General features: G+C 41.7%; 1 protein-coding gene across 1 annotated transcript in view; it reads right to left on the bottom strand.

Annotated features, from left to right (window-relative positions):
* Window positions 1–13,456, bottom strand: part of LOC104618052 (receptor-type tyrosine-protein phosphatase epsilon) — a 29,901-nt gene that overhangs the window by 9,295 nt on the left and 7,150 nt on the right. The window contains exons 6-14 of the mRNA XM_010283553.1: window positions 13,397–13,433; window positions 12,527–12,624; window positions 10,920–11,039; window positions 9,131–9,291; window positions 5,732–5,867; window positions 5,176–5,325; window positions 2,834–2,927; window positions 1,898–1,974; window positions 790–924 (exon numbers count right to left, since the gene is read on the bottom strand). Of these exons, the coding sequence (XP_010281855.1) occupies window positions 790–924; window positions 1,898–1,974; window positions 2,834–2,927; window positions 5,176–5,325; window positions 5,732–5,867; window positions 9,131–9,291; window positions 10,920–11,039; window positions 12,527–12,624; window positions 13,397–13,433 (1,008 nt within the window). The remainder of the gene's footprint in view (window positions 1–789; window positions 925–1,897; window positions 1,975–2,833; window positions 2,928–5,175; window positions 5,326–5,731; window positions 5,868–9,130; window positions 9,292–10,919; window positions 11,040–12,526; window positions 12,625–13,396; window positions 13,434–13,456) is intronic.

Below are 13,456 nucleotides of genomic sequence, written 5' to 3'. Positions count from 1 at the left end.
GCAAAATTGAGAGAGAATTATAAACGTTCTTTGAAATTCTTTCCAGTTACCTACACCATCATGAATCTCTCCTATAGGATATGACATACAGCGTAAGAAACGTGTTCTAAACGCTTTGTAATGGAAAGTCTAATAACCAAGAATACATAATAAAATATTTCTATAATACAAACTATTAAGATGAAAAGGACTTAGAAGTCACAGATGGCAAATATTACTTTAAAACAAATTAGAATAAAGTGACTCCTGGAAGCAATGCAACGCTGTTAAAAAGCCTCCCAAAACCACCAACAAAAAACATTTCCCAGCTCCAAAACACCCCGGTTGCAGCACTGAACACCGAGTCTTCAAACTGCAGCACACGAAGGTATATGGGACTCTCTTCATTAATGAATGATGTACTAGGAGAGGGTCAGAATAAGCCACTGGGGCTCATACTGGCGGAACAGGGAGGGAAGTTTTCACAAAAGCTTTGTGCAGCTGTTTCAAATCCCAACTGCTCTTCCATGTCAGGCATCCCTGTACGTTTTGTGCTTTTAGCGTGACCTGGGCGCTTCCGCAAACCATAGTTTTCATAGTTTTGGTGGGTTTTCCGACAATTCAAGCAAAAGCAGCAACAGTGTCCCACACCAAACCGTGAAGCAAGAGCTCATCTCAGGAAAGGCAAAAAAATCTCGTATCGCTACGATTTGTAGGCAACAAATAGTTTATCTAATAGTAATGCTCATTATTTTACAGGTGCGAACAGCAACTGCTTTGCTGTGGAGCTGGCAGCTGCGGGACACATACCTGCTCCCTCTCCTGAACTTCTGTGAGCATAACGATGGTGTGGCACTTCCACTCCCACACCATCCGCCAGAAATCCTCCACCGTGTGCGGAAGCGGCCCCTGGGTGGCAATGAAGTAATCCTTCTGGCGATAGCCCTGCGGAGAAAGACCAGGATCCGCTTATGTCGTGACACGCGAGTACAAGGGAAGAGGGACGGAAGGTGACGGTCGGAGAGGAGATCACTACTTCATCTGAGGCTTCCCGTGAGCCCCGCTGCTTGACAATGTGATGGGTACTGCAAATCCGGCGACACTGAGACCACCTGATTCTTGCTCGTTGCCAGAAACACAGGAAAAAATCCCCCAAATTCACAATCCCGAGTTGTATTTTAAGACTTCCTTGCAGTCATGACTGAAGGGATGAAATTCTGTAGTAACTGAAGGATTTCACAATGAGATTATCGTAGTTCTGTAGTAACGCTGATCGCTGCAGTTGTTAACTTTTAACTCAATTTTTGAGCTACAGTTCTATTTACATACTGAGGTGATCTTCACAGCTGTAGTATCCACAATCCTCAATCACTAATGGGGTTTTACTGCTTAAGAATATAATTAATTGTCATAGTTAAATAAAAATAAGACATGGTGGAAGGTGTTGTCCAGTTTCCAGTAGGAAGCCAGGGACAAAGTTAGGAATTAACACAGGTCTGCTCAGGTAAATCCTGGCTCCCAAACACTGTGACAGCCTTTCCCCATGCTAACTATGGACTTCACTTTTTCCTTGCCTCAGGAGAGCACATACGTACATCCATTAACCTGAACACAGATAACGGAATGTTGGATGTTAGTTGTACAGCCAGTTTGTTTCGCTGCCTGTTCATTAGAATTTAATAAAAACCTTAATTTATAAGTCTAACAACCACCAGAATGTTTAAATTACACAACCATTTAAACTGAAATTGAAAACATCAGATAAGAAATCTATTTGGAAACTCTCATAAGCCGAAGCCAAACAAAAAAGCTAATGTTCTTCATAAGCCAAGTTGATTGCGTCTCTTTAAAAAAATGTATCAGCAACAGCAAAATATTTGACTTGCAATTTAAATACATGAAAAGTTTTTATACATACATCTATGAAGGAAGCATTGATGTAGTCTGTATACTCTTGCCCTCTTTTCATGGAAAGAATCACTCTGTTAAAATCATCTGGGGGAAAAAAAGAAGTCTAGTCTTACTTCTGCTAACTGCACGTTGAATGAACAAAACCAACTAAATTTTTTCTCTGAAAGCCAAAGAGTGTCTCAAAGATTCTATTTAGGGCTAATAAAGATACTATAAATCCTTATCCAGGATTCAGTAAGTGTGTGGAGTAGGGCACCAGTTTTCCTGCTGTTGTTTTGCCACTCACACAGGACGTGGCCAGCGAGGTCTGAAACTCTCATTTTCAGGTGCAGACATTACAGTGCTGCTCCAGACTATGCAAGGAATCACACAGAAAGTGTGTTGGTTTAAAAGGTGGAACTGCTCAATTATTTAATTCAGTTCTGAAAAATATCTGGTTGTAATATATTTTACATTGATAAAGTAAAAAACAATTCATTAAACTGTTTGCAGACACTTCATAAAGGCATTACACTTCATAAGGAAAGGACAGTGCTGATCGTATCAGTAACTTCCTTAGAAACTTAAGAGCAGACATATCTGCAAAAAGGATGACAAAACCGAGGGGATGGCTAACAGAAAGACCCAAAAAAAGGTGTTCTAGCTAAAAAGGAAGCAAACCCAAAAACTACCACTCCAAACAGTACAATAGGTTTTGAGAGCATTTGAATTTCACAGACAGAGAAGATAAAATTTTCCTCTAAGACACAGGCAGTAATTATTTGCACAATTCCATTTTCCAAATTCGGGCAGGACCTCTATTCTTGAGTTATCCCAACAGAGCTGTATTCTGGTATGAGCTGGGTTGCTGTCAACATACAGACGTAGCGTGCACTCACGACAGCCTTAGGACTATCACGTATTTCTAGCACTTGTTTCTCTATGTAAAAAGTTGATCTCTTACATGGGATAATCTGGATGACTCTAGCTTTCTTCATGTTTGCTGGAAGATTGCCAGTTCTCATGTTTTCTTTCATTATTCGAACATTTGTTAACTTCTGTAATAAAACACACGAAGGAGGATGAGAACTCATTGGAAGAGAAGCGGTTCTCGCTCACCATATCCTGTACTCAGAGGGTTCCTAAGTGCCTTCATCAGGTACAAAACACCAACAGTCGAAGTAAGACTGGCTTTTCACAAAGGCCATTTCATTGTCCCATCTATAAAAATGAACTAAGAGCAACAGTAATGTCGTTTTTTCATACTGATAAATATTTAAGAATCCGAACATACTCCCAAGGCACATCAATAAAGATTAGAGGGCTGTAAAATAACAGCAGATTTTAACCTTTTGGGTCTGGGTTTTGTATTCTTTTTGGAGGGTCTGGGTGTGGCTTTCAGAAGCACAGAGTACCTATTCCCTTTGAAAAGCTCTAAGTTTCTTAAATTTGACATTTGGAAATTTAGTTTCATAAAATTAGCCACTTTTGAAAATACCTTTTAATAAAAAGATCTGCATACCATTTTATCAACATTAATTTTATTTTCCTCTTTCCAGCCTCCAGGTAAGCAGAGGCAGACTGACCAGCACACCGGCCACCATTTATCTCCAGCAGCAGCGCCCGACGAGGAGCGCTGCCAACGGGCACTCCAGTAACAGGCTTTTCATTTCCACATTGCTCTCAAGCACTGAAAAACTTCTCTTTTATAGATTTAACTTCCTTTATGATCAAAACATGACCGGAATTCATATTCATATTAACTTCACTCATATTACTATTACTACAATCCTGTTCTGAGTATTAAAACCCTGGTCCTTTAGTTCTGGCCCGTGCTCTCCCTGCGGCACGCCACCAGATCCTGCAACCTGGCTCTATACATTTTCAAGCTTTTGCTAATGAAGGGACCAATATTCCTTATTATTTATTAAGTTTGGGCTGACAGCATTCCCGGGACACAGAAGACAAACACTGTGCTTTCCCCAACATTTTATTTACACCCCCTCAAGACTGCGCAAGACAACACAACATTAAGCTGCTTCTGCCGGGGTGGGACTTACCGGATAATGATCATAGTTACACGGTTGCATTTCAGCAACTCTTTAATATAAATTCAGTTTACATTACAATTAATTTAATTTTCAAACTACAAGCACATTTTCAGGCACTTAGCTGTATTTGCCAGGTACCGAAATTCAGGAGCAGTTCTCAATTCCAATAAAATTTCTAGAATTGGCAACAAACTATTAAAAAGAAACCCCAGCCTCTGAGAAATCACTTTTCAGCTACTCTGTAATGCTGTGTTCAAGAGGCTTTCTGTCAGAGACTCCCATACCAGTACAACATAGCTCTACTCTCTTCTTGCTGCAGGTGGGCTCAGTGCTCCCGGGCCATCTACATGCTTTTCAGAATACATGGCAGAACTAAACATCGCTCTCTGCACTGTAATGCAGTCTTGCTGGCATGGTAGACAGCAAAAAAAACCTTAGGAATTCCAGAAAAAGTAGACTACTCGATGTTTTCCTTCGCTTCCTTCTCTCAAACAGACCAATACTTTTGATTTCTGAACTTGTTGCTATATCAGACTTATTTTTACATAATTTTCTTTTCCCAGTTCCCAATTTCTAATTAAATTAATCCTTTAAAGGAAAGAGAGAACTCCAGTTAACACTTATACATCACTCAATGCTTCAGACCTATACATAGCATAAATATTTTAGCATAGCAAAAGTCATAGAAAAGTTCTATTTCCTCAGGACAATAACGTCTATTTTAAACACTGATCACAAACAGCTCGTGTTGTTGCTTTCTGCATTTGGGGTTTCTCCACTAAACAGAAATGCTTTGTTTCCTTTTTTGTTCCTGACAGGTCTGGATATTCAGCACAAGATGTGGAAATTCTCTGCAATTCTCTCTGCCATCAGTCGTGACGGAGTTAACAACACTCTTGAGATGAAAATTAGGTGCACGTCATCCAGTGCCCTCTTGCAGCATTATCAGATCTGGCATCTAGTACCAGACCGAAAGAATAATTCCATTTTTCTTTTATAAACAAACAGAACGCATATAGGAAAAGGTCCGTAAGACGATGTAGCTTTGAATGAGCGTTTTCAGAACAGGATGTTAAGCAAGGCCCCATTCACCGACTCCGCAGGACCCATTCACAACAAGCACAAAATATAACAAGTCGTTCCGTTTTGATGGACCTTTTCTTTTAAGGCTATATTCTTCCCGCTTTTGAAGTATCTTTTTGGCCTAAGCATTTCCACACTTAGAAATCCTATGGCAAAGGACTTTCATACTTACTTTAAATTCTTCTTCCAGCCCTATTTTGACAAGGTTTGGCGCTGTGTTGTATGATGTTTGTAGATGTTTTTCTAAGGATGACACATCTAGCTCTGTGTCACCGTAGAGGTAGTATTCAAGTAAGGCTTGATAAATGAAGGAGTATTGCATCTGCAACGACCAAAGAGGCAGGTAAGCATACTGCAAAGCGAGGAAGTGCAACTATGAATTCTGGCACTTTCATCTCTCTCATTTGGTCTACAATTTACTAATTATCAAAATATACCTTAAGCTAAAACAGAGTTTTCCTGTTCTATCACTCACATTCTCTAAAACTCCACTCTGTGCATGGGGAAACCTGGACATGATACCCAAAGATAACGTGCCTTACAGTGGTTTCACAGCCCTAACTTGCCTCTATCCTCTTCCCCAACCCCATCCTTCTACTGGGCTTTGTTCGTTTGCCAATTATCCAGGTGTGCAACAGAATGGGCTGCATATCAGAGTGGAAATACAGAAGCATATTCTTCTTTTGACTGCAAAAAGTTGTCATTTCAACCGATTAAAGTCCGCTTACGTCAGTCTGAACCATCTGTGGACGCTGATTACGAATTCTTGAAACAAACTCAAAAACATCAACCTTCTGTTCCGCGTGCATCATGTCTATTATGGCATCTATAACGATAAACGTGCCCGTGCGACCCACACCAGCGCTTGAAAAGGAAACAAAAAACAAACAAAACAAAGCTCAGGTGAATTACAGGAATTGCTACAGCAATGACACAGGTAGAACTTATGCTGTTTATACTGGACTGAAATACTGTGAAACACAAAATTTCAATTTTTATTTTAGCTATGATAGCAACAAAAAGCAGTCTAAGTTCTTAACAGGAGAAGTCACCTCTTCACAGCTCAAGAAATTATGAGATCAAGATTATATTAGAAAAGACCTTTGGAAAAAAATTGTGCTTAGCCAGCTATAGTAATTCAGTCTAAGATAACATTTAAATTTTTTTTTCTTAGTTTTTAGCTCTTTTTTGCGTGGTTGCTGTCGCATACCAATTAGATAATAGTTACTTGTTGCAAGCTCTACGCTTTTAACACTGCCATGCCCAAGTATTTTTTTTTATATCATTCAACAGCCACGAGAGGGAGCACGATCATTATAAATTATCTACTCTGGCGACTTTCAGCTCTTCCTTTCAGAGGAAAAGGGCATGGCATCCTGTGCTAAGCGCTAATGGCTCTCCTTTAGCCTTCTGTGAGCTTACTTTCTACAGCAACTGCCATGGTGTCCGCAAGCACCTTCTGAAACGCGACAAAAACCTCTCCCCCCATCCCGGCGTGCCCAAAGATACAGATCAATTTTCAGCCAGGAAACACTAGATATTAAATAACGCCAGAAAAAAAAATATTGCGTGCATAATACAACTTAGTTCATACATAGACACATTCTTTCAACAGCAAATGCCACCAAACGTAACCAAAGCCCCCAAACCCTCTTATGGGATGACCGAGACCAGCAGACCCATGGAGCACCACAGCCCTCCTCCAAAACTTCACCCACCTCCTTCACAGCCAACAAGCCCACTATAACCTTCTGTCTCCAAATGCCTTTGCCTTTAATCATCGGTTTGGCGGGCGTCCCTCTCCCCGCGCCCAGCCGCGTCCCGGTCCAGCGCTCCCACCCCCCAGTCCCCTTGGCCCCTCTGCGGCCATTGACCACCAGCCACCGCAGCTTCCACCCCACGGTGGCCAAGGCTCCCTGCCCTCTCGCTTCCTTTCACTGGTGTTTGACCTCTGCCACCGCGGACGAGTCCACCTCGAGTCCTGCTGTCTCGACTCTCAGTTTAGAGAGATCTTCCTCTTCCTGACGTGGCCTGGAAACCACCTCTGAGCGTGGGCTGCTCATCGCCAGGTCACGCTTGCCCTTCTTCGCTCAGTCCTGTGAGCTTTTTACCCATCGAGCCCCGCGCTCAGCTTCCTCACGTCTCTTCCCTTTGCAGAGACAATCCCTTTTTACACGTCCTTGTTCCCTCCCCGTGCCTCTGCCCCAAGGTTACCTTACTTCAGATCAGCGCTTCATTTAATCCTTGCGCGTTCCTGCTAAAGCTGGTAATTCCACCAACCTTCACATTTGCGCCTTGGAAGTTCCCTGATTTTATCCATCCTTAACCTCCTCTAGGGTACCCCTTACTGAGCTATTTCTCAACACAGCACTCTTCCCTCCCCGTGCCTCTGCCCCAAGGTTACCTTACTTCAGATCAGCGCTTCATTTAATCCTTGCGCGTTCCTGCTAAAGCTGGTAATTCCACCAACCTTCACATTTGCGCCTTGGAAGTTCCCTGATTTTATCCATCCTTAACCTGGGGTACCCCTTACTCAGCTATTTCTCAACGCAGCACTCTGCTCATCAAAAAAGTGTATTTCTGAAACTTCCGAAGAAAAAGGATTGGCAGAAAATCCTGCTCTCCCCTCCCCATTTATCTGCTCTTCTTTACTTCCAAATGCTAAATTAGTGTTTTATTAACTTCCAAAAGAGTCCGATTGAGCAGTTTTTGTCAGAATGACTGGGTGATGTTTTTACAAAAGCTCGCTAAAAGTGGATGGTTACTCACTATCGATGAGTTTCCCTTTCCTTTTTTCAACAATTCAATAGTGTCATATCCTGAACTGTAACGGAAATTAAGTGTCACTTCTCTTGCTCTTTAATTCTAATGCAGACTGGAGTACTGCTCTAGCCCCCAGCACTGACACGTAACGGTGTTACTGTGTTCTGTTGGACCATTATATTTGAATCTCTGCAGATTTTTATTACGATATTTTATATTGTCCTTTATTTCGTCTCTACGTCTGCTGATTAAACTAAGTACAGAATTTCCTGCTGGGACAAAATTAAGCTCAAACCCAATATGAGTCTCCACAGAACATCATGGCAAAAGGCTATAAAAATAATGTGGGTTTCTCAAAGGAAAGACTACATGAGACTATTAAAATCTTATTTTTCTATTTCATGCTTTTATTTAAGCCTCCTGTGTATGACACCTGGAAGAGATGAATCCTAGCAAGGCAAGGTCTGGATGGAAATGAAGAAACAAAAAATCTGGCTTGGTCAGGACAAACACGCTCTTTTTCAATAATACACACTTCAAGGACTCTTGGAGAATATTTCTAGTTGTCTGACACAAGCAAGAGAAAAAGAAACAGATACATGAATCTACAAGCATTTCCGTAAAAACAAAACCCAGAAAGACAAAGCTGCTATTCTTTTTTTTTGAACCTCACTATGATAATTGCTCCTGAAAAGACACTTCTTACTCAGTTCTCAGCTTACAGTTGCTACAGAGATTGCAATTATTCTTTCTTAAAACTGATTTGGAGTTTGTTTGTGGTTTCATTAACATAAGATTTCAAACAGTTTAGGACAAGCCTTTAATAGCAGGAAGTTCATGTGTGTGTGACCGAATGAGTGGGACTACATTCTGTATTGGTATGTAAGGACATTTTTAAAATTGTAGCATTTAAGTCTTTTAAATGCAAGCCTTTATTCAAAACTTTCTGGGTATTTAACAGGTAATTTACATAGCAAAATGCAAATTTATTGTGAGAGAAGTGGGGGTTGAACTCTCAGAGGAGCGTTTAGTGGCAAAGATTGCAGATTTGTATTACATGTCTGTTTTTCTGACAAAGAACATATTTATACCAAACACTGGGTATCACTCAGGGATAAAAACAAAACAAAACAAAACAACAACTTATGCTTAATTATTAAAGTGACAGTGAAGACAGATCTTTTGAAATCTTTTTACCCTGGGCTCTCAAAAACCTCAGTATATTATTGCCCTTACATATATAGATACACACACACACACACACACAAACTTCGTAGCTTATGAACAGAATAAAATTTAGCCTCGATATTCTACATGTAACACCAGGCCAAGCTAAGAGAATGGCTTGAAGAGCATATACATACCTACAGTGAACTACAATTGGTCCAGCATGGGCAGGATTCAACGTTTTGACTTTTTTCAGGAATTTCAGCATCCCGATAGGTGTGAAAGGCACGCCGAAATCAGGCCAGCTGGTGAAGTGAAGCTGCGTAACGAGCCTCGGAGCTTTACAACCGTCATGAAGCTGTGGGGAACACACAGACTCTGAGCCTGACATTTCATTTTTCATGTAAAGATCTATAAACAAGCTGCTCTAGTTATAAATAACTTTAATTCCTGCAACACTTAGAGCCTGACTCAAGGATTAGAAGTTTACACTGTACATAAAATACAAACACAGAGTAAAATTACCATGTATTATTAAAATGCATCTTTGCAGTGAAAACTGGGATAATCCCAGGATAGAATTGCAAAGAGTAAGACTCTCAATTTATGTTGATAATGGATTAAATCCTAAGTTCTTTTTCACTTATAAAATCTTCACACTTCTTTCAGCAGCCTCAGACAAAACTCACAAAATTCATCCAAAACATTCAGGATCTGCATCGCTCTGAGAGGCCAAATGCCAGTTTTTGCCAAATCACATACGAATAATGAAAGAAGAGCTGCACCTCTAATGGCCAGCCACTGACAGGTTCATGATCTGACCTACTCCTCGAGAATAAAAGAGAAGACACTGCAGAAGCCACGACAGCAGCGCTCAGCATCGTTTCACCTGCATTCACTAACCACAACCTACCCTTAAGATTAGAAAGCGTATCTGTCTCACAAGCCTTCAGTCTGTTAGCCAGGGTCAAGGCCATTTCTTTCACACTGGAGAAAGCCAACTGGTTTTGTAAGGTTGCCTTGTCTCCATCAATGGATAACCAAACCCTACAAACACATACTCAGCAGAGATCAACAAGTGAAAGGCTGCTGGGTCCATTAACTCCCCAGCCCTTCAGCTTATCCACAGCACGTACAACTCTGCACCGTTCCTTCTCTCCCATTGCGCTTTCTGAGCACAGTTCCTCTGAGCGTTTTTATCAGCGATGCCTTATCAGCGATCACTAGTCATACCAAAGTGATCTCCACGCTACATCAGCAGAGACTGCTTCACAGTTCAGAATCTGTCACTAACGCTGAATGAACCCACCCATATTTTGAGGGGTTCTGAGCTCTCCATGTAGTTCTACAGAGTCATAGGCGGTTTATCACCTCTCACCAGCCCATACTGTCTTCATTCTTCAATCTGAAGTAGACAGTGATTGCATTACAAACACAGCAGCCCTCCCTTTAGGGGGTGAGGATCTCTAGCAATTTGCTCGCATACAAGGCTGCACACTGTGGACAAGAGCGAAGTCATCCCCACCACCTCTCTTGTGATCTAAACCTTTAACTCGTGCCAGAGACCAAGGATACAAAAGCAATCAAGCTGCAATGCTGGCTGGCGTTGGCCAGCTAATATCCACTACTGGAAATACCCCAAAATATCCAAATTCACTCATTTATTTATCTATGCAATTTGTCCCAAAAAAGGGACAAGACACTGCTCCTATGGTCCCTCCCTGACAGTCACAAGGAATGATTTTCCGTGGCCCTTGGCTACAGACAAGAAGAAACGGGGCAGGATCTCTTGCAATCCATTAAAGCACGCTGTGCGTGCTGACCTGCGGAGCTTGCTTCCCTGCCTAGGAGAGGTGCCACACCTTTCTTGATTTGCAAATACGTTTAACTAATTTCCTGAATTTCTTTTAAGCAAATATTTGACATGGCAACAATCTGCTTTAAAAGTTAAAATGAAGACCCAGCAAGAGCATTATTGTTACTTACCGACTGAACGCAGAACTTGCGGATGGTGTAGTCCACCAGAACTATGCAATCTTCCACTGACACACGGATATTTCCGTAAGTCCAGCACCCTTGGTCAGGCCAATACTGGTAACATTTTTCCTGTACAAACATACAGTGAGCTTTAAAACACTGCTCATAAAGCAGTGAAGTTACTTGAAAATAGTCTACGTAGGTATGCATACAAGTATGCAGAGTTTCTCATCTGGCACAACACAGCTTTAACACTTTGCTAGTGCTGTTGATGCTTAAATTTATGCAGAGAAGGTGAGAACAGCTTTGAAGTTGTTTTTTAACCTAGCCAGACCTAAACAGCTTTGGTTTGGGTTTTTTGTTGGGGGGTGCCTAACCGTTGGGACTGTGACGTCCTGACTATTTCTAAGCTTTAGGTGTAGTCGGTGAGAAACGTGAAGCAGTCCTCATTTGGAGTCACCACGAACAACCAGATTTAACAGTTCTGGCTTCTCATATTGGGAATGAGCTCTTCTTAGGGACTGCCTCTGCTGTTTGAGCTTCATCAAGCAATACTACAATTGCAGTAAAATAAAGCCTAAGTACCACCGTGAAGAGGCAGACAAGGAATGCCCGTCCTCAATAACTGGGGTGAGCTGACAGTATCTGAATTATCTTTTTGGTTTTGTAAAAAATGCACAAAATAGGTACGAAGGCCAACTTTCACACAGTGATACGGCACATCATGTCTCACAAGCACATCCTCACCACCTTCCTAAGGCCAACTATTGCTGCTTATCCCCGTATTTCCCCACTGGCAGAAGAGGTCACCCTTGGTGGGCAAGAAAAGCCCAGCTCTCTGGCCCTGGGTGGCTTCTGCCTCCTCCCTCTCCTCACTCCCACAACCACTGGGGAAATAAGTTTTTTTTTTTTCCCTCAGGCCTAAGTTTTTCAGGACTTTATATGTATTTCAAATAAGGATGTAGCATGCTCAGTGTGGCAAACTGTCCCCTAGGGAAAAGCACAGAATGAAAAAGCATCTTTTATGCTTCCGATGGCACATTTCCTTCATGTTTTAACTTAGCTTCTCAAGTCTGAGAAGCAGGGCTGGAAGTTCAATGTTTCACGCTTGTCGTGTGTGTCTCCGCCTTCAGCCAGTACACGCAGGAAGTCTCACGCAACAGGAGGAGCAAGACGCGTACGAGGAGGAATGGAAGGAACAGCATCACTCTCACAAGAAAGAAGTGTTGCTTTTTTAATTGTTAGGTGCATGTGCCAGAACGAATTTTGAAACCTAACTCTCAGAAAAATGAATAAAGCTTTTATCTTCATTTCTAACCAAACCCACCCACACGCCCAGCCTTATGCTGCGATAAAAACACAGGCACGAGAATTTGCCTTTGGCTGTGGGCTACGCAGGACAAAATTAGCTATCAGAAATTTTTCTTTGAGATCTACGCATATAGATTTGTATTTTGGAAACTAAAAGTACATTTATGAGCAGAAACTCAGATGTGCTAACAGGGACCGGAGAAGGAAGCGGTCAGAAAGGTGACTGGCCAGACGCTGAGCAGCCACGACTGCTTTTGAAGCACGCTCTCACAGAAACATCCCGGAGCAAACTGAAAGCTCGTTACCTCTTTTCTTTCTTTCAGGTTGGTTAACATGACGATCACAGCTGACTTCTGCTCCCATATCATCCTCCAGAAATCATTAACTGTTTCTTGCTTGGGTCCTGCAGACAGAATACAGGTCTGCTCAAGAGGGGGGACAGAGACCAGCATATTGCAGTACGCAGGAAAACCCCTCGCCCCTGCGCGCCGGGTGCCCACCCAGATCTGTGTTTTCTACAGACTGCTCAGGTTTTGAATATACATGTATTTCTTAAAAAAATCGTATTTTCTTTTACACAGTCATATGCACTCCAATCTACATTTCTAGCAGATACCTCCTCTCTTGAAATATTATTAATGCTCTTTTAAGTGGGCTATAGCAGGAGCATCGTCTAGGATTTCTACTTTGCAGCTCTCCCCCATGCCAAGGGCCAACATTACCTGTGCCCACAATTAACAACTGCCAGAGAGCCGCTCATCGTGCCATACAGCACAGGAGTTGTGTCTGGTATTGCAGTGACAAAGTTCTCCAAATTTGTGATTACAGCCTAAGAATTCAAGTGAAAATGCTAATTTCTGTATCAAGATCACTTAGACTGTATTATCAGGAGACATAATTTTTCAAAACCCTGAGTAAGCAGATTAAAAAAAGAAAAGAGAATCAAAGCAGGGGTGGAGGGGGGGGAAGGCAAGTCTCTTCGCTCAAAGCACTATCTGCGGGTCTAAAGGCAGTGGGTTACCTCACGCTCACTTTAATTTCACTTAAACTGTAACCTCAAAATCCCACCTCACATTTGGCTACCATCTGCAGCTGAAAATAACCTTTAAAACATGTCTAAAATTAAATACGTTCAGCCATAAGAATTACAGAATAGAGAAATGAGAATAAATTACCTTGTGCTGCTATGAATTTATTCTTTTCTTTATAACCCTATGGAAATAAATACCACAGCA

This window comes from Phaethon lepturus, unplaced genomic scaffold, assembly GCF_000687285.1.
Source record: "Phaethon lepturus isolate BGI_N335 unplaced genomic scaffold, ASM68728v1 scaffold15750, whole genome shotgun sequence".
NCBI classification, from domain to species: Eukaryota; Metazoa; Chordata; class Aves; order Phaethontiformes; family Phaethontidae; genus Phaethon; species Phaethon lepturus.
Note: the sequence above shows the minus strand (reverse complement) of the source record. Positions and strands in the feature narration are given on the sequence as shown.